Source organism: Dendrobates tinctorius, unplaced genomic scaffold (assembly GCF_039654945.1).
Source record: "Dendrobates tinctorius isolate UK_male_01 unplaced genomic scaffold, ASM3965494v1 ptg000029l, whole genome shotgun sequence".
Taxonomy (NCBI): Eukaryota; Metazoa; Chordata; class Amphibia; order Anura; family Dendrobatidae; genus Dendrobates; species Dendrobates tinctorius.
In genome coordinates this window covers 10,450,318-10,470,326 of record NW_027361697.1, presented here as the reverse complement: position 1 = coordinate 10,470,326, position 20,009 = coordinate 10,450,318, and the positions used below count along the sequence as shown (strand labels likewise).

Below are 20,009 nucleotides of genomic sequence, written 5' to 3'. Positions count from 1 at the left end.
ATTGATGCCGCATAGGCGGCCTCAATAGTAAAAAGTTGGTCACACTCGTCAAACACTATGTTTGACGAGTGTGACCAACTTGTCAATCAGTTCTCCAAACGATGCTACAGATCGCTTGGAAAACGCTAGCAATTCTGCATGCTAATTACGCTTGCAAAATGCTAGTTTTTCTGCGGGAAAATCACAGGAATTTAAAATGCGATTTTCCCGCGGAATGGAATTCCGGAATTTTCGCAGTAATTTCCACGAGAGTTCCGGTACGTGTGAACCCAGCCTAACTGTATCATCTCTGCGATCGGTGTAGTAAGTTCTCCTGTTAGTCCCTTTTATTTAGGTAACTGTCTATGCTGTATTGTTTTGTCCCCATTGTAAAATCTTTTGTATATTTTTCATAAACACTGCTTCCCTTTGGATTAAATATAAATGTAATAGTTTTGTTCTGTAAACTATGCCTCAAAGTAATGGCTACTGTAAACGGTGTCCATTCGACCGAATCAGATTGGTGGTGGCAGCGAGTAGTTTTGGGGCATCTGAAAATTGGCTGTGACCGTACCGGGGTGTGTACACATATTCCCTGTGTTGGAATCCGGAGGTGTATATGCCATACGTTCACAGTTAATTTTCTGATAGCCGGCCTAGTGGTGAGAACAGGCTGCGGCCTTCTCTGTGGATCGTCGGCCAATTGTGTAATTGTCCGGACTATAGGAGGTAGCAGAGAGCTGTTTGCTCTAAAGATCACAGCGGGTGGTACTCGTGACCTTCCTGGCCAGTGATATCAGGGATTTGTGGGATTAAGAAAGTCTGGAGAAATATTCACATCTATTATTAAATAGTTATTCCCATCTATGCAAGTTATCAACTATCCAAAGCACAGGTTACAACTTGTTGACCACTGGAAACCCCACTAATCCTGAGAGTCCGGTGTTCTGAGGTGCCCCTGTGGAATGGAGCGGAGGCCACACATGTATAATGTAATCCGCTATCATTGGCAGTTCATACACAATCAATGAATCAGAGGCCACAATGTGCGGCCACCCTCTTAATTCCAATTAATAATGTCAGAGCCCCATTTTGACTTGGAGTGTCCAACTAATTATCTTATATTATATTATTACTATTGCTAATAGTAATAAATAGCAAATAAATACATAGTTTCAATTTATTACACTTTGCATTATGACTTTATTCTTTCTATATAGGCAAAAATTACTTATGATACCAGAAAAATACAGTTTCAATGTATAACCATGTCCTTACCAGCTTGCACAACACATCTGTAAGCTTGGGGGTTAAGCCTAGTCCATCCTGCAGTGATAAAAATCACAAGATGGTTAAACATTGTGTTTTTTTATTTTATGTGTAGAAACGTTGATAAAGCACAAGCAGATCAGGTTGGCATTAGTATAAAGATTTCCTAAAATTGGACAATTTATCCTGATGTGACCAGAATGTCATTGTTTATTACTATATGAATGCTGATTGTTAATGCTGAATACATTTCAAGCTCATCCCAATCTTGTGATTACTGAGCCAGATGGAAATTGCAGAGTTCATCAGCAGCAACCAAGGAAAATGTATTGGAAGCTTTATATTAATTGTTGAAATTTTCATAGACCTATTGGTGTAACGACAAGAGGACGCAGCAGCTGCAGATGGGACCGCGGCCTGACGTTACGATGTTCCCGGGCCCCTCACACCATTTCTTAACAAGGTGACTGACAAAGATTTTGCACAAGCAGCATAAAATCAGCAGCTCGGAGAAAGCCAGTTATATTCTTGTACAACAGCTTCATGCCGGGCAGAAAGCCCATCTACCGGTCAGGCTCTTCCACTGGACCCTACATGCTGGTAAGCACTCCAGGCATATTCTTCAGATATCTCAGCTGCACCCCAACCTTGCAGTGTAGGGTAATAATTTTCTCAATTGCTGCAATACTGCACATTGCTGTGATTTTCATAAGACACAGATCATAGGGAACAGATTTTGCCGTGATTCTAAAAATTGTGTCAAAAATAGCGTTAATTAAGGACATAGTGCAATTTCTTCCATTTCTGAATTTTTTGTGAAAATCTTGTCAAAACTCGCAAATTGACCCTATTATGTGAATATACCTTTAGGGATATCAGCCACCCTTAGCATGTTTTACACATCTGTGAAACACGGACTGTATTTGTATCGGAAGACCAGGCCCAGCTCATCTAAGTGTCAATGAAGCAGTTAGCTCAGGTTGTGCGACCTGGCAGTCAGATCGGGTCTTCCAATCTATGTTTCACAGACTTTTGGAATGGGCCTTAGATCTCGCTAAAGTGACCGTGTTTTATCGGCAAGCACTCAGCCAAATATTAATCTATGCGGCACTGCAGATCTGTATATTTTTCTCACACCACATGTCGGGTGTGGGTACCACAGGGGTCAGTTTTGGGCCCGCTTCTTTTTAACATATTTATTAATGACCCTGTAGGGGGCATAGAGAGTAGAATTTCAATATTTGCAGATGACACTAAACTCTGCAGGGTAATCAATACAGAGGAGGACAATTTTATATTACAGGAGGATTTATGTAAACTAGAAGCTTGGGCTGATAAATGGCAAATGAGCTTTAATGGGGATAAATGTAAGGTCATGCACTTGGGTAGAATGAACATGATGTATAATTATGTGCTTAATTGTAAAACACTGGGCAAAACTGTCACTGAAAAAGACCTGGGTGTATGGGTGGACGACAAACTCACATTTAGTGGCCAGTGTCAGGCAGCTGCTGCAAAGGCAAATAAAATAATGGGATGCATTAAAAGAGGCATAGATGCTCATGAGGAGAACATAATTTTACCTCTATATAAGTCACTAGTGCGACCACACTTAGAATACTGTGTACAGTTCTGGTCTCCGGTGTATAAGAAAGACATAGCTGAACTGGAGCGGGTGCAGAGAAGAGCGACCAAGGTTATTAGGGAACTAGGGGGTCTGCAATACCAAGACAGGTTATTACACTTGGGGTTATTTAGTTTGGAGAATCGAAGGCTTAGGGGTAATCTTATTGCAATGTATAAATATATGCGGGGACAATACAAAGACCTTTCTAATGATCTTTTTACTCTAAGACCTGTGATGGGGACAAAGGGACATCCTCTACGTCTGGAGGAAAGAAGGTTTAAGCATACTCACAGACGCGGATTCTTTACTGTAAGAGCAGTGAGACTATGGAACTCTCTGCCATATGATGTTGTAAAGAGTGATTCCCTACTAAAATTTAAGAAGGGACTGGATGCCTTTCTTGAAAAGTATAATATTACAGGGTATATACACTAGTTTCCTTAATATTGCGTTGATCCAGGGAGCTAGTCTGATTGCCGTATGTGGAGTCGGGAAGGAATTTTTTTCCCCAATGTGAAGCTTACTGTTTACCACATGGAGTTTTTTTTGCCTTCCTCTGGATCAACATGTTAGGGCATGTTAGGATAGGATATGGGTTGAACTAGATGGACTTAAAGTCTCCCTTCAACCTTAATAACTATGTTACTATGTTACATGCTGTGAGTGGATCCACCGATCGGATCACACTCACCCATTCAAGTCTATGGGTGCGTGTACAACATCAGACTGCACTCAGATGTCCTCCGAGTGCAGCATAGTTTCCGCAGACTCAGACAATGGAAAAGATAGAGAAACTAAATCCGTATTCTCTACATCTGTGCTGCGATTTTCTCATGCAAGAGAATTTGATCACACTAAGGCCTCTTTCACACTTCCGTTTTTTACAATCAGTCACAATCCGCCAGGTTTTTTAAAAAAACGGATCCTCAATTTTTTTTTGAGGATCCGTTTTTTTCCCATTGACTTGCATTAATGGCGGATTGTGACGGATTGCTGTCCGTTGCATCCGTTTTTTGTGAGGATCCGCCAAAAGTTGCTGTCCGTCACCATTCTCAAAAATGTCAAAACGGAGCTTGTAACGTTTTTTTCTCTGGCGGATCCTGCAAACACTGATTTAACCCGAATTTCTTTCTGGGTGCCGGACAAAAAAAAATTCTCTCTCTCTCTCTCTCTCTCTCTCTCTTTCTCTTTCTCTTTCTCTTTCTCTTTCTCTCTTTCTCTCTTTCTCTCTTTCTCTCTTTCTCTCTTTCTCTCTTTCTCTCTTTCTCTCTTTCTCTCTTTCTCTCTCTCTTTCTCTTTCTCTTTCTCTTTCTCTTTCTCTTTCTCTTTCTCTCTTTCTCTCTTTCTCTTTCTCTCTTTCTCTTTCTCTTTCTCTTTCTCTCTCTCTCTCTCCCGCCCAGCGATTCCTTTAAATTTCTTCATTTTCAGGATCCGTCTGAAAACGGATCCTGTGCCATCCGTTCACATCAGTTGAGAACGGATCCGCTTGTCCGCCTTTTTGGCGGATTATAACTGATGCAAAAAACTGAAGTGTGAAAGAGGCCTAAGGTGACAATCGGATGAAACTTGAAGCAGAGTGTCATCAACATAATGGATCCAAATATATGATCCTCTGACCCCGGCTCAGTGCGGATTAGAAACAAATCTGCCAAATCTGAAATGGCCTCTGGGTATATTCTAATATAGCGGTCATGCTGTTGTCTATTGTTGCGGCTGCTGCAAATTCACAGTAAAATGCAATAGATTTTCTATTTCACAAATTTTCCAGCATTTCAAAGCAATTTTGGTAAATCATCTCAAAATAACAGGACATACCCTATATATTTGAGGGTACGCTAATGTAATTTTAAACATGGCAGATCTGCACCAAAAATGCCCTATAATTATTATACAATACATTACAATGGGGATATAAAAACACAATACATATACAGCAAAAATAAACCCAAAGGAATTTAGGGCTTCTCTATGGGTAGACAGGCGTCTAGTGGGCAGTTATCTTATGTGTAACGCCAGGATTACACCCAGGGTTACATCATGTAAGTATTAGCGCCCTTTGGTTTAGATGACATCATTATTTGTTGCATTCACCTTTATCTTTCAGCACAAACCAAGTCTATGCTGGCAAATGTCTCAATGAACAGTCATTTACTTATCAGATGTATTAGATGTTATTGCTTGTTTTTTGTAAAACTGGAAAAATTATACTGAAAAACTAAAATGTAACCATATTCATAGTATTTTTAAAAAAACAAAAAACAAAATAACAACTTACGGTAAGTCTGAGAACAACGCTGCCAGCATGTTCTGCAGCCTTTGCTGCATCTCCACCAATATCTTCCTGTAGTGGGATACAAATGTATAAATATTTTACAGTCATTTCAGACTAAGAAATAGATTTTCTAATCATTATTTTATTATTTGACTTAGATATAAAAGCTTTCATGAATACGTAAATGAAATGCAGACTTTCAGATTCTTAATTTAGATTTGGAATTCTTTCTATGGGTTAATACAAGTATACCGTACGCATTGGTTTCAGTTTTGCAAAACAAAAACATATTGTTTAAAGCTTTATTTAACTTTGTTTTCTTAATGGACTGGATGTGTTATCAAGTACAATATGTAGAGAACATACACATGGTATATTATAGTAGCGTGGTAGAATCCACAATAAAGGAAAATGTGAGTTGAACTGAATATTAATGTCACGCCGTGCTCACCTGGGGGCGGGACCTCGGTCCCGACGTCATCTCTTCCGGAGCTGCGGTCACTCCGGGGGTCCCGTAGGGTGCGCACGCGCAGCTCCCGTCCCCGGGCCTCCTCCTACATGTCACGTTTGCGCTTGCGCGCTCCTGTCAGTGCTGTATAGGGCTCGGTCCTCTCTATGGTAATGGAGGACCTGACCCGGAACCTGTAGTGGTCATGTGCTTTCTGGCTAGGTCCTGACCCGGAACCAGTAGTAGTCATGTGCTATATCAGACGACCTCCCCCTAGGGGAGGTGCCTGATTATTGTTGTGCTCCTGGCTTGGTCTGCCGTGTCCCTGCCTGGCTGTGCGCTGTACTCAGGTCCTCTGCCTTGCACTCTGTTGTGCCTCTTGGCACACGCTCTGAATCTGCACTCTGCTTTGTACTTGGTTGTGCCTCCTGGCACACGCTCTGACCCTGTGTTCTGTCTCGTACTCGGTTGTGCCTCCTGGCACATGCTCTGACACTGTACTCTGTCTCATACTCGGTTGTGCCTCCTGGCACACGCTCTTACCCTGTACTCTGTCTTATACTCAGTCGTGCCTCCTGGCACACACTCTGATTCCGTGCTCTGTCTTATACTCAGTTGTGCCTCCGGGCACACACTCTGATCCTGTACTCAGTCTCTTACTCTGTTACACCTCCTGGCACACCTGCTGCCTGATTCTGTGCTCTGACGTGCTCCTTGCACGCTTCCTGCTTCACTCACACCCGGACGAACGAAGTCTCTGTATACCACGTGTTCCCGTGTCCACACTTTACACGTTCCTACAGACACTCTCACCCACTCGTGTCTCCTGTGAGCCGGCCGCCTGGTGCCAGCAGTCGTGGTGCTTCACCCCCTGGGGCTTGCCCCTGACACTCCCTGTATAGGGGGTGGTCTTCACTAGGTCAGCTCGCCCTGGGAGGGTTGGTGTCACGACCCAGAGGGTCCACTCCAGGAGTCGTCACAGTATAATCAGGCCATGGACCCCGCTGGTGCCACCACCTCCATCCAAAAGGAACTGGTGTTCCTACGGGAGAGTCAGACCAGGATTATGGTCTTTTTGAAATCCATGGAGTCTCGTTTGTCGGCCATACAATCCGTTTCTGCCCAGTCCTCGGCCCCGCACCCGATACCGCGCCTCGGCAAGCCACCCCGATATAGCGGGGACCCTAAGTTTTGTCGAGGATTTCTGAACCAATGCCGGTTACATTTTGAGCTTTTGCCGCAGCACTATCCCACTGAGCGCGCCCAAATTGCCTTTATTGTTTCACACTTAGAGGGGGAGGCATTAGCATGGGTGAACCCCCTCTGGGAGCGCAATGACCCACTCGTCTCTCGGCTTTCCACCTTTTTGGACACCTTCCGCAAGGTGTTCGACGAGCCGGGTCGGCTGGCCTCTATCACCGAGTCCCTCTTTAACCTTCATCAGGGTACGCTACCGGTAGGACAGTATGCCATCCGTTTTCGTACCTTGGCCTCTGAACTTGGTTGGAACAACGAGGCTCTCGTAGGGATCTTTTGGCGTGGCCTGTCCAGTCGGATCAAAGACGTACTGGCAGGTCGGGATACTCCCACCTCTTTAGAGGATCTGATCTCACTGGCGACACGCATCGACCTGCGGTTTCAGGAACGTGCCCGTGAATTAGCCAGAGAGAGGAGCTCCTCTCCCCTCCTCCGTTCCTGCTCCAAGAAGCCGGGAAACTTCTCCGCCTAGGGTTGATAGGAGAGGCCTCCCTAGGTGTACGTGATTCCTCTCCTCCCCTGCTCGTGTCCGTATTATTGAATCTCGGTGCCAAGCGTTATTCTGAGGAGGCTTTCCTGGATTCTGGCGCGGAGGGGAATTTTATCACACTCGAGGCGGTTAAAAAATACCGGATTCCTGTCAGATCCCTGGAGACTCCTCGGTCGATTGTTTCGGTCAATGGTACGTCCGTGCTGGAGTCCGTTACCCAGGCCACCGAAGAGATCGAGCTGCAGATCGGAGCCCTGCACCTGGAGAAGATCTCCTTCCTCGTCTTGTCCACCATGTCTCACGCACTTCTTCTAGGCCTCCCTTGGCTACGGACTCATGAGCCAACCCTGGACTGGCGGTCGGGCGAGATACTCCGGTGGGGACCGTTCTGTCAGGAGAAGTGCCTGTTGCCCGTCCGTCTGATGAACTCTGCCGGTCCATCCCCGGCACCTACAGGTCTGCCGTCGGCTTACTGGTCCTTTGCAGATGTTTTCGACAAGAAGGAGGCCGAGACTCTGCCCCCCCATCGGCCATATGACTGTCCGATTGACCTCATTCCTGGTTCTACGCCACCCAGGGGTAGGATATACCCGCTATCCCCTGCTGAGACCCAAGCTATGTCTGACTATATCCAGGAGAACCTTGCTAGAGGTTTCATCCGTAAGTCCTCCTCGCCCGCGGGAGCGGGATTTTTCTTTGTAAAAAAGAAGGACGGCTCCCTCCGTCCTTGCATAGACTACCGAGGCCTGAACAATATCACGGTCAAGAACAAGTACCCATTGCCATTGATCCCGGAGCTCTTTGACCGACTTAGAGGAGCTCGAATTTTCACCAAACTGGATCTTCGTGGGGCCTACAACTTGATCCGCATTCGTTCCGGGGATGAGTGGAAGACCGCCTTTAACACCAGAGACGGTCACTACGAGTACTTGGTCATGCCCTTCGGCCTCTGCAATGCCCCAGCGGTTTTCCAGGAGTTCGTGAATGACGTCTTCCGGGATATGCTGTACTCCTGCGTGGTAGTCTATCTGGATGACATCCTCGTTTTTTCTCCAGACCTCTCCGCCCACAGAAAGAACGTGCGTCAAGTCCTCCAGCGCCTGAGGGAGAACCGCCTTTATGCCAAGCTCGAGAAATGTGCCTTCGAGCAAACGTCCCTGCCATTCTTGGGGTACATTATCTCAGAATCAGGTCTATGCATGGATCCGGCAAAAGTGTCCGCCGTCCTCGATTGGCCACAGCCCCATGGGGTGAAGGCAATCCAACGCTTCCTTGGTTTTGCGAACTACTACCGACAGTTCGTTCCTCATTTTTCCTCGTTGGTTCGCCCCATCTCGTCCCTTATCTGCAAGGGAGCTAACCCAAAGGCTTGGCCCTCTGAGGCTGAAGAGGCCTTCCAGTCATTGAAACAAGCCTTCGCCGCTGCTCCGGCGCTTCACCGACCTGAGATTAGTAGACCTTTCACTCTCGAGGTGGACGCATCCTCTACTGGGGCTGGCGCTGTCCTTCTGCAGAAATCCTCTTCTGGACGTTTTGTCACCTGTGGCTTCTTTTCTAAAGTATTTTCCTCCACTGAGCAGAACTACTCCATTGGCGACAAAGAGCTATTGGCTATTAAGTTGGCCTTGGAGGAGTGGAGGTACTTACTGGAGGGTGCCATACATCCATTCAAGATCTTCACAGACCATAAGAACCTGGCGTACATCCAGTCCGCACAGAGGCTCAATCCTCGGCAAGCCAGGTGGTCCCTATTCTTCGCCCGCTTTGACTTTGAGCTACATTTTCGGCCCGGCGATAAGAACGTTAGAGCGGATGCGTTGTCAAGATCATTCCTGTCGTCTGATGCAGAGGAAGAACCCTCTCATATCATTGATTTATCCAAAGTAATTACTGTGGCTCCTGTCAAGTTAACCACGTTACCTCCGGGAAGAACCTTTGTGGCTGAGAATAACCGAAAACGAGTGCTAAATTGGGGACATTCGTCCAAGATTGCCGGCCACGTTGGTGTCAAAAAGACTTTGGACTTAATCTCTCGCCATTATTGGTGGCCTTCACTCTCCCAGGATGTTAAAGACTTTGTAGCATCTTGCCCGTCCTGTGCCCAGAACAAGATACCCAGACAACCACCCTCCGGTCTTCTGTTCCCGCTTCCCATTCCATCGGCTCCATGGCAGCACATAGCCATGGATTTCATTACTGATCTGCCTTGTTCTTCCGGTTGTACTGTGGTCTTGGTGGTTGTAGACCGATTTTCAAAGATGGCTCACTTCATTCCTCTTCCCGGACTACCCTCTGCTCCTGACTTGGCGAAGATCTTCATTTCCCATATCTTCAGGATTCACGGCTTCCCCCAGCACATCGTGTCGGATAGAGGGGTCCAATTCACCTCCCAGTTCTGGAGAGCTCTATGCGGACTCATGAAAGTGTCATTGGATTTCTCTTCCGCCTATCACCCCCAAACCAATGGGCAGGTGGAACGTACCAACCAGATCCTTACATCCTATCTCCGGCATTTTTCTAATGCTCATCAGAATGACTGGGTCGGTCTACTTCCTTGGGCTGAGTTCGCCTACAATAATCACTCCAGTGAATCGTCTACCAAGTCTCCTTTCTTCATCGTCTTTGGACAGCATCTCAATGTGCCTCTACCGGTACTTCCTGTCTCGGGGGTACCTGCTGCCGATTCTCAGTCTGTGGAGTTCTCCAGGGTATGGCAGGAGACCAAAACCGCTCTCGAGAAAGCACGGGACAGAATGAAATTACACGCTGACAAGAGGCGCCTGGACGTTCCTCCATTTCTCCCTGGTGACAAGGTGTGGCTCTCCACCAAATACGTCCGCCTTAAGGTACCATCTTACAAACTGGGTCCCCGTTACATTGGTCCTTTTGAGGTCCTCAGGCGGATTAATGATGTTGCTTACAAATTGAAGCTGCCTCCTTCACTCCGTATTCCCAATTCCTTCCATGTGTCTCTCCTAAAACCTGTGGTTCTTAACCGATTTCATCCTTCTCCAGGCCACACACCCCAGCCTGTTGGCTTGGGGGATGAGTTTGAGGTGAATGACATTTTGGCCATGAAGAAGGTAAGAGGGAGAACCATGTTCCTGGTCGATTGGAAGGGTTTTGGTCCCGAGGAGAGGTCATGGGAACCCAGGGAGAATATCCACGCACCCCAGATTTTGTCTAAGTTCCTCTCCAGTTTTAGAAAGAGGGGGCGTAAAGGGGGGGGTACTGTCACGCCGTGCTCACCTGGGGGCGGGACCTCGGTCCCGACGTCATCTCTTCCGGAGCTGCGGTCACTCCGGGGGTCCCGTAGGGTGCGCACGCGCAGCTCCCGTCCCCGGGCCTCCTCCTACATGTCACGTTTGCGCTTGCGCGCTCCTGTCAGTGCTGTATAGGGCTCGGTCCTCTCTATGGTAATGGAGGACCTGACCCGGAACCTGTAGTGGTCATGTGCTTTCTGGCTAGGTCCTGACCCGGAACCAGTAGTAGTCATGTGCTATATCAGACGACCTCCCCCTAGGGGAGGTGCCTGATTATTGTTGTGCTCCTGGCTTGGTCTGCCGTGTCCCTGCCTGGCTGTGCGCTGTACTCAGGTCCTCTGCCTTGCACTCTGTTGTGCCTCTTGGCACACGCTCTGAATCTGCACTCTGCTTTGTACTTGGTTGTGCCTCCTGGCACACGCTCTGACCCTGTGTTCTGTCTCGTACTCGGTTGTGCCTCCTGGCACATGCTCTGACACTGTACTCTGTCTCATACTCGGTTGTGCCTCCTGGCACACGCTCTTACCCTGTACTCTGTCTTATACTCAGTCGTGCCTCCTGGCACACACTCTGATTCCGTGCTCTGTCTTATACTCAGTTGTGCCTCCGGGCACACACTCTGATCCTGTACTCAGTCTCTTACTCTGTTACACCTCCTGGCACACCTGCTGCCTGATTCTGTGCTCTGACGTGCTCCTTGCACGCTTCCTGCTTCACTCACACCCGGACGAACGAAGTCTCTGTATACCACGTGTTCCCGTGTCCACACTTTACACGTTCCTACAGACACTCTCACCCACTCGTGTCTCCTGTGAGCCGGCCGCCTGGTGCCAGCAGTCGTGGTGCTTCACCCCCTGGGGCTTGCCCCTGACACTCCCTGTATAGGGGGTGGTCTTCACTAGGTCAGCTCGCCCTGGGAGGGTTGGTGTCACGACCCAGAGGGTCCACTCCAGGAGTCGTCACAATTAACCCCTCAGCGTGTGGTTATGTCCTGAGGAAGAAGAGTGTGTACTTTGAAACGCGGAGATTAAACAACTATTGTACAAACTCCAGGCGTTGGATCCTTTATCTACTCGTCAGCAGAGCGGAACTTTCCACGTTTTCTCTCCTAAGACCGATGTATTGGTTGGATGACCTATGGATCTGCAGCAGCTGGAGTTTCTATAACTATACTTTGTTGGGTATTAGCACAACCTATACATTTAGAACTGATGTATCCTGGGTAAGACCCTATTGTGCATTTTCAGCTCCCAGCTTCTGCACATATATCCGGTACCTTTTTCATGGTTTCATAGGTACAGCTGAATTAGGGGTTCGTTTTTATGGATTGTGGGGTACATAAAACAATCCTTTACTTTTAGTGGAAAATGTAACGTATCTTTCCATCATTTACCTTTTAATGCTGTTTATAACATTTAAAAAAAAATTAAAGTTATTATATATTGAGGGAAAAATTGAGCCTCTGCTTTTTTGGTTTGCAAGTGTGTGTGTGTATATATACTGCTCAAAAAAATAAAGGGAATACAAACAGCCTGTTGCAAATGGAATAGTGTTCCCTTTATTTTATTGAGCAGTGTATATATATATATATATATATATATATATATACAGTACAGACCAAAAGTTTGGACACACCTTCTCATTCAAAGATTTTTCTGTTTTTTCATGACTGAAACTTGTAGATTCACACTGAAGGCATCAAAACTATGAATTAACACCTGTGGAATTATATAATTAACAAAATAGTGTGAAACAACTGAAAATATGTCTTATATTCTAGATTCTTCAAAGTAGCCACCTTTTGCTTTGATTACTGCTTTGCACACTCTTGGCATTCCAAAAATTGAAGATTTGATTTTCCCTCTTGCTTCTCTTTTCGCTTACACTTTCTCAAGATAGATTTTAGTCCCAACTGATTCCAGCAAAACAGCTGGGAATAACACTCAAATTCTGTATTAATTCTACTATTTTTCCAGGCAGATTTTTCTTTCCAATCTTACTCTTTCTCTTTCTTTTTCTCTTTACTTAAATAAGAAGTGAAATTGAGTCTTCTGAAGACGCTACCCTGTATAACACAGTGTAAACTATGAACATTATCCTGTGACATTTTAATTTGTTTTCTATGTTATCTTACAATTGTTGCAGCTGTTCCAAGTATGCCATTAACTTCACATCCAAAATGTATCTATTAAGAGATAAGAAGAAATAAAAATAAAGTCAAGTTCAAGCTTTGAATCTAAATGAAAATAATTGTATTGCAGTTGTATTATTTCTTCATTTGCGACAGGAGTTTTTCTTACAAGTAGGAAAACTATCCTTAGGGTCTGAGCATAAGACGACGTCTTTATCAGGCAGATATTCACCATATAAACCATCTCAAAAACCTGTTAGAAAAACCTGAAAAGAATGAACATAAGCATTTATTTCTTACCAATGTTTTTTTCAATTCATTGAAGGCATTTTTATAGTTTTCTACATTGCCGTCAAACTGTGAAATAAGAATTGACAAAATATCTAAAATTAAATGTATGTAAAATTACATTATCAACTGATCAGCTAAGAGGTATTCCCACTATACAGCACACTCCCTTGACGGAGGTTATAAGGTTTAAGCCTTTGCTAAGTTAATGGGAGCCTATGGATACCATTGATCTAAGCTTTGGAAGTTTCCCTGGCCCATAAGGCAGGTGGGCAATACTGAATCAGTAGTGAAAGACCCTAATGCGTTCTGTAGGTCAGGTTGGTGCAGCTGAAGTCTTGAGGACGGCACATATGAACGTCTGGGTCTTTGTTACTATACGCATTATACATTGCTTTGGAGAATAAGCCGCCTATGCCTTATTCCTGCTCTTACTGACATAATGACGTTTCTGTGATTAGCAAATGATTGGCCAAGTTTTCAGTAAATGTTTACACTCAATGACAAGAAAGCGACGTTTTGAAAATTTCAATGACAAAATATTAAACAGGTTAAATTAATATGTAATTACATGCACCCCTTTACTCCTTTATACTGTTTTCCAATAAGCAAGATCACGTAGTAAAGTCAAACACAATATGGTTTGGTAGAAATGGCCATGAATTCTAACAGTAGCCATCATTTTATTATTTTTCTACGTTAATCAGTAATGATTGCGAAAATAACAAACTTTGTAATATATCTTACCAGAGAAATTTGCTGATTTCTCCACCTGGACTAATCTTCATTCTCAGTTCACAGGTAAAATCCATCTTCAGTAATTATAGACTTTCCCATTACTGAGATATGAGATATCATTAGGTAAACTTGCAGCAGAATGACTGTGTTGGCCTCTAGCTCCTCCTCCTTTCTCCATAGAACATTATGAGCACCAGCTGTCATCTCCTATTTCAGTAATTTGTAAATCTGCCTTCACTAAATCACTGGATACAGATTTTATCCATGAACTGTGAATGTTTTGAATGAAATATAAGTCCAGGAGGGGAAAGAAACAGATTTCTCTGATAGATATATTACAAAGCTTCTTATTTTCATGAGTACTATTGATTTATGAAATATAAATTAAAATGATGGCTACTCTTTAAATAAGTACTCCCACTTACTTTTTTATGCATTATGTGTCTGTACATGCATGTAATGTAGTGAGTGGATTAATATACTCCCCTTCCGCTGTTTTCTCCAGTGTCCAGCCCCATTCTCTGCTTCTCAGTGATGTCACCACTAGAGTTGAGCAAAATGGGTCGGTCAAATTCAAAAATCGCCGACTTTCGCCAAAGTCGGGTTTCATGAAACGAAACCCGACCATAGCATGAGGTCGGCGACCCGAGCGCCAAAGTCGCGTTTCAAATAATGCTTCCAGTGCCTTTTTTCAGCCAATGATGGAGGACGCACACTGTGGGCAACACCATGACATGGGCAGTGGCCACCACCATCTTAGAGAAGGGCATTGAAGTGATTGGCTGGCTTTGTGTGGCGTCACAGGGGCTATAAAAGGCCGTGACCGCCGACCGCCATCTTACTTCTGCTGATCTTAGAATAGGGAGAGGTGCTGCTGCTGCTGATTCTGTATAGGGAGAGCGTTAGGCAGGGAAGAAGAAAAAATAGCTTCTGCTGATAGCGCTTTTCACTGTACAGTTAGTGTGCAGTGAAAGGGGAGGATTTTTGTTGTGTGCAGCACCGCTGGTGGTGATTAGGCTGTCTTTTCAGGCTACCTGATAGCTGCATTGGTGTGTGCACACTGCTGTTCAAACTGCTTTTTTCAAAGCACTCCAACTTTTATTATTTTGTTCTGCTCAGTTACCGAGCATTCATTTTTTCACACACCGTATAGCGGTGTATGCTCCTCACAAACTACCATGTACCGGCTGGTATCACGGACAAATACAAGCTATCTATGTGTGACTCTGGAAAAACAAACAGCAGATTTTCCATTTTTCCAGACCTACACCCTATAGAGCTGTCCACTTTTTAAACAGTTTCGCATATCTGCTGTTTGATCACGGTCAAAACTATACAGAGACAGCGTGTGTCACTGTGTATAAAAATAGACGAAGATTGACAATTTTCCATACAGACACCGTATTGAGCTGTCCGATTCTCAAACAGTATTGTATATCTGCTGTTCGCATTACAGTCACATCTATACAGAGTCAGCGTGTGTGTGACACTCCGTAAATACATATACGAAGATTGTTAGTTACACAAAAAACGTATCCAGCTGTACACTTCTGATACAGTATCATATATCTGCTTGTTGTATTACGGTCCAATACATACTGGGAGAGCGTCTGTGACTAACAAAATATATATGTAGATTTAATTTTTTTAATACACCTTACACAGCTGGATGCTCCTCATACAGTACCATCTCTCTGCTGGTATTTTGGGTACATTTTCCCAAACATGAGGAAGAATGGTGGAAGAGGCCTCGGACGTGGGCAGGGGGCGCAGCTGGTACTGATGGTGGTGGTGCATCGGCTGGTTCTGGCAAAAGCACAATAGCAGCTAAGGCAGGAGGTGTTGAGCCTGCGTGATTGTCTGGCCCAAGAAGGCCTGTAAGGTTCCCTTTTCTTGGAGTAGAAAACGGCTTTTAAAGCCGGAGCATCAGGAACAGGTTTTGGCGTACATTGCCGAAACAGCCACCAGCTCTATTGCCTCCTCTTCTGAAAAAACACCTTTCCTTGTGTCCTTCACCCCCACCAAATGCTAAGGATGCGGCAGCCGACACTTCAGATTACTCTATGGAGCTCTTTTCACTTACCATGCCTGGGTTATCCAGTCAAATCCTGAATTCCCCAGTCCAAGATGAATCTGACATGGAGTGCACTGATGCACAGCCACTGCTAGATGATCCTGCTGGTACATTGACCAGAGCACTACATTGCCCTTGCAGTCTACTTAGCCAGAATCTGACCCTGATGAAACTCAGGTGCCCCTTCCCGCATACTATACCAGCTTACACGGTGACACAGAGGAAGGTAAAGAGGAAGGTGCAGATGACATTGCAGAGGAGGTGATGGATGACCCAGTTCTTGACCTGGATTGGCATCCATTGGGGGAAGAGGGTGGCGCTGGCAATAGTTCAGATAAGGAGGAGGATCTGCAGCAGGCATTGACATCACAGCAGCGGTTATCTGGCAGGCCCGTAGCTCTCCAAAAACGTGGACCATAAAAAAATGAAACGCAGGACAGCTTGGCCAGACGGTCAACTTAGCACAGCGTGCAAGGCCAGAAAATGTATACCATAGTAGGAAGAGTGCAGTGTGGCCCTTCTTTGTCTAAAATCCTACTGATGAGGCAAAGGTTACCTGTAAGAAGTGTGGATGGACCTTTAGCCGAGGTAAACAACTCAGAAATTTGAATACCAGTTGCATGCTTAGACATTTAATCAACATGCACTTGCAAGCATGGACAGACTACAAAACCTCAGGTAGCACATGTGCACCTGCTTCGACTGAAGGTAGCCAGCAACGCTCCATCACTTCCCCCACTGTAACACCACCACCACCGTTAAGCACACCACCAGCACTAAATGTTGAGGTGTCGTCGCAAGGCCAAATCTCTCAGGGAATCACAATGGTTTTGCAACACAACACTGAATCTAGGCCATCACCACCAATACCATCACCAACCCCATCTCACTCCATCCGGTCCACCGCTACTTCCCCCATATGCAGCTCTCCAGTCCAGCTCACCCTACCAGACATTCTGAGTAGGACAAGAAAGTACTCATCCTCTCATCCGCGTACACTTTGTTTGAACTCCTACATTGCCAAACTAATCTCATTAGAGATGATGCCCTACTGTTTGGTTGAAAGCAAAACTTTCCGCGAGCTCATGGCCTATGCAGTCCCATGCTATGACCTACCTAGTCGGCAGTTCTTTTCTCGAAAAGCTATCCCAGCTCCTCCATAAGCGAAACCTCATCCACAGAGCGCAGTCGCACGAGCACTCCATCCGCAGCTGGCATTGCTGCACATGATGTGTCCCACTATCGAACAGCTAGTGATAAGCGTCAGCAGGCTGTGTTAAAGATGATGTCTTTGGGCGACAACAGACACACCACGGAGGTACTGGCCGACTACTTGCAGCGACAAACTGAGTCTTGGCTGGGCAGTCTACATCTTGAGCCAGGCAAGGTAGTCAGTGATAACGGCCGTAATTTTGTGGCAGCCATAAGCATTGCAAAACTCACACACATACCTTGCCTGGCTCACACTTTGAACCTGGTGGTGCAGTGCTTCCTTAATAATTATCCAGCGTTAATATCCCTGCTCCATAAGGTGCGAAGACTGTGCTCGCACATCCGTCGCTCAGCCGTACACTCCAGTCGTATGCAGAAGCTGCAGCGATTGCTCCACCTTACCAAGCACCGCCTAATCAAAGACGTTGCAACAAGGTGGAACTTCACCCTGCACATGGTTGAGAGGCTGTGCGAACAGAGGCAGGCTGTAGTGCATTCGTGTGAGGATACATGGGCAGGCAGCTTGAGTGCAGACGTGGAATTGTCGGATGTGCAGTGGTCAAAGCTGAAAGACCTCTGTAAAGTCTTTCAGTGTTTTGAGGAATGCACATGGCTGGTAAGCGCAGACGACGCCATCATAAGCATGAGCATCCCACTTATGCGTCTCCTCATGCAAAGTTTGACACACATTAAGGAATAGGCGTCTGCAGCGGAGGAGGAACAGGAGGAGGAGGAGGAGGGAAGCCTTGCTGACAGTCAGCCATTGTCTGGTCAGGGAACTGTCCTGGGTGAGGTGGAGGAAGAAGAGGAAGAGGAGGAGGAGGAGGAGGATGAGGGGAATGATTATTTTGGGCAGGAGGATGCTTCTCAGGGGGCAAGAGAAAATGTTGGCGTTCCAAGGTCAGGTACAGGGTTTGTGCGTGACTGTAGGGATGTGCATTTGCCAGAAAGTGCTCCTGCACACAGCAGTGGCAGTGCATTATTGACACCAGGAACATTGGCCCACATATGCGACTATGCGTTACGGATCCTAAAAAGGGACTCCCGCATTGCCAAAATGATGAAGGATGAAGACTACTGGCTGGCCAGCATCCTCGATCCATGCTACAATGGCAAATTACACAACATCATGCCACAGGAGAACCTAGAGATAATATTGGCTAACAAACAAGCAACTCTGGTAAACTGTTTGTTTGAGGCTTTCCCAGCATACAGCAGGGTGTTGTTTTTCCCACGAGCCGTAGTGGGCACAATGGAAGAGGTGTTCGTGGTACACACAGCTGAAGTGGTGTTGGAGACAGGGGTTTCATGACCATGTTGTGGACTGATTTCTCAAGTACCGCTCACACGACTGGTAATACTGCATTGATTAAAAGAGACAGGAGACAGCAGTTGTCAACTATGGTTACAAACTACTTCTTCCATATCGATGTTCTCCCTTACAGGTCATTCCCCTTTGACTATTGAGCTTCTAAACTGGACACATGGCCTGAATTGGCACAATATGCGTTACAGGAGCTCGCTTGCCCAGCTGCTAGTGTGTTATCTGAAAGAGTCCTCAGTGCTGTTGGATCAATCCTGACAGAAAAAAGGACCCGTCTGTCGACCCAAAATGTTGATGATCTAACCTTCATTAAAATGAACCATGCATGGGTTGCAAAGGATTTTATCCCACCTTCCCCTGATGACACATAGGTTGCCAGAAAACTGCCTCGCTTTTGTTCTCCTCTTCCTCGGACTTGCCCAATTCTGCTTTTTACAGCTGCTGAATTTCCAGCCTACACATCAACATATGCCATTTTTTAAACCTCCCTAAGTGGGCTGCCCCCCCAAGGGCTGGGGTCAACACCTGGCGCACCAGGCAAGTGCCGTTGCTCTGAACAGGTGGATGGGCCCACTGATGGCCGATGGCACTGGCTCAGGGCCCCTCATAGTACAACACAGTGTCTCTGACGGTGGGGGGGCCCACTCGCCGTCAGACACACCAGCGTGCTATAAGGGGCCCTGTGCCAGTACCATCACCCATGAGTGTGCCTCCCCGCTTGGTCATGGCCACAGCACTTGCAAGTTGCAATACTTACCTCTCCGTGTGCCACCGCTGTGTAGTCTGGGCAGTTAAATCCTTCACAGGGACGGCCACTAGAAATTTGGTGTATTGATCGATGATGGTTAAGATGTAGCTATGGCCTGTCCTGCTGGCTTCTACCTTCAGATGATCAATGGCTACCATTTGTAATGGACGTCAACTTACAAGCAGATGCAGTGGTGCATTATGATCACCTTTCACAGCTGTGGTAGTCACAGACGTGTGACATTCCTGCCACAATTTTTCAATGTCTCCTCTCATGCCAATCCAATAGAATTGCCTACGGCCTGTGGCTTCTGTCTTTTGCCCTCCAAAATGACCAGACACATCATGATAGGCAGTGAGGACCATGTCTACATCTCTCCCTGTGATCACAATTTGATGGAGACGAGTAACGGTGATGTGATCCACGCTACTGTGATAAAGCAATCCTTTCTTCACAAAGAACCGTTTTCGCTGTTTCCACAGACACAGTAATTGAGGGTCTGCATCGCCTCTGCAACATCTACCTGGAGGTTTTCCCGCCATGAGTAATTACCAAATTTCTGCAAACACTCGACTTTCCATCTTTACTTTTATCCATGTAGTTTCCAGTAGCGGAGAGTCTGGAATGGCTTACTGAGATTGAAATATATACGAAGATTTAAAAGTACCACAACACTGTATACTGTTGTACGCCTCGAATACCTTTCCCTTTTTCTACTTTTTAAATTCTGGTGTTATACATGCTGAGCCTGTGAGTGTCTGTATCTGACTCCGGAAATGTAGATGGAAATTTACAATTACCCCTAGACTGGATACACCTGGTACAGTTGTGGCCAAAAGTATTGACACCCCTGCAATTCTGTCAGATAATACTCAGTTTCTTCCTGAAA

The 20,009-nt window shown here is 45.8% G+C and overlaps 1 protein-coding gene across 2 annotated transcripts in view; it reads right to left on the bottom strand.

The window, feature by feature from the left end:
- The window catches only part of LOC141085703 (ranaspumin-like), a 73,725-nt gene that overhangs the window by 33,984 nt on the left and 19,732 nt on the right, over positions 1-20,009 (bottom strand). For both annotated transcript variants that reach the window (XM_073571258.1, XM_073571259.1), the window contains exons 4-7: positions 13,037-13,093; positions 12,740-12,790; positions 5,151-5,216; positions 1,258-1,305 (exon numbers count right to left, since the gene is read on the bottom strand). In XM_073571258.1, the coding sequence (XP_073427359.1) occupies positions 1,258-1,305; positions 5,151-5,216; positions 12,740-12,790; positions 13,037-13,093 (222 nt within the window). The remainder of the gene's footprint in view (positions 1-1,257; positions 1,306-5,150; positions 5,217-12,739; positions 12,791-13,036; positions 13,094-20,009) is intronic.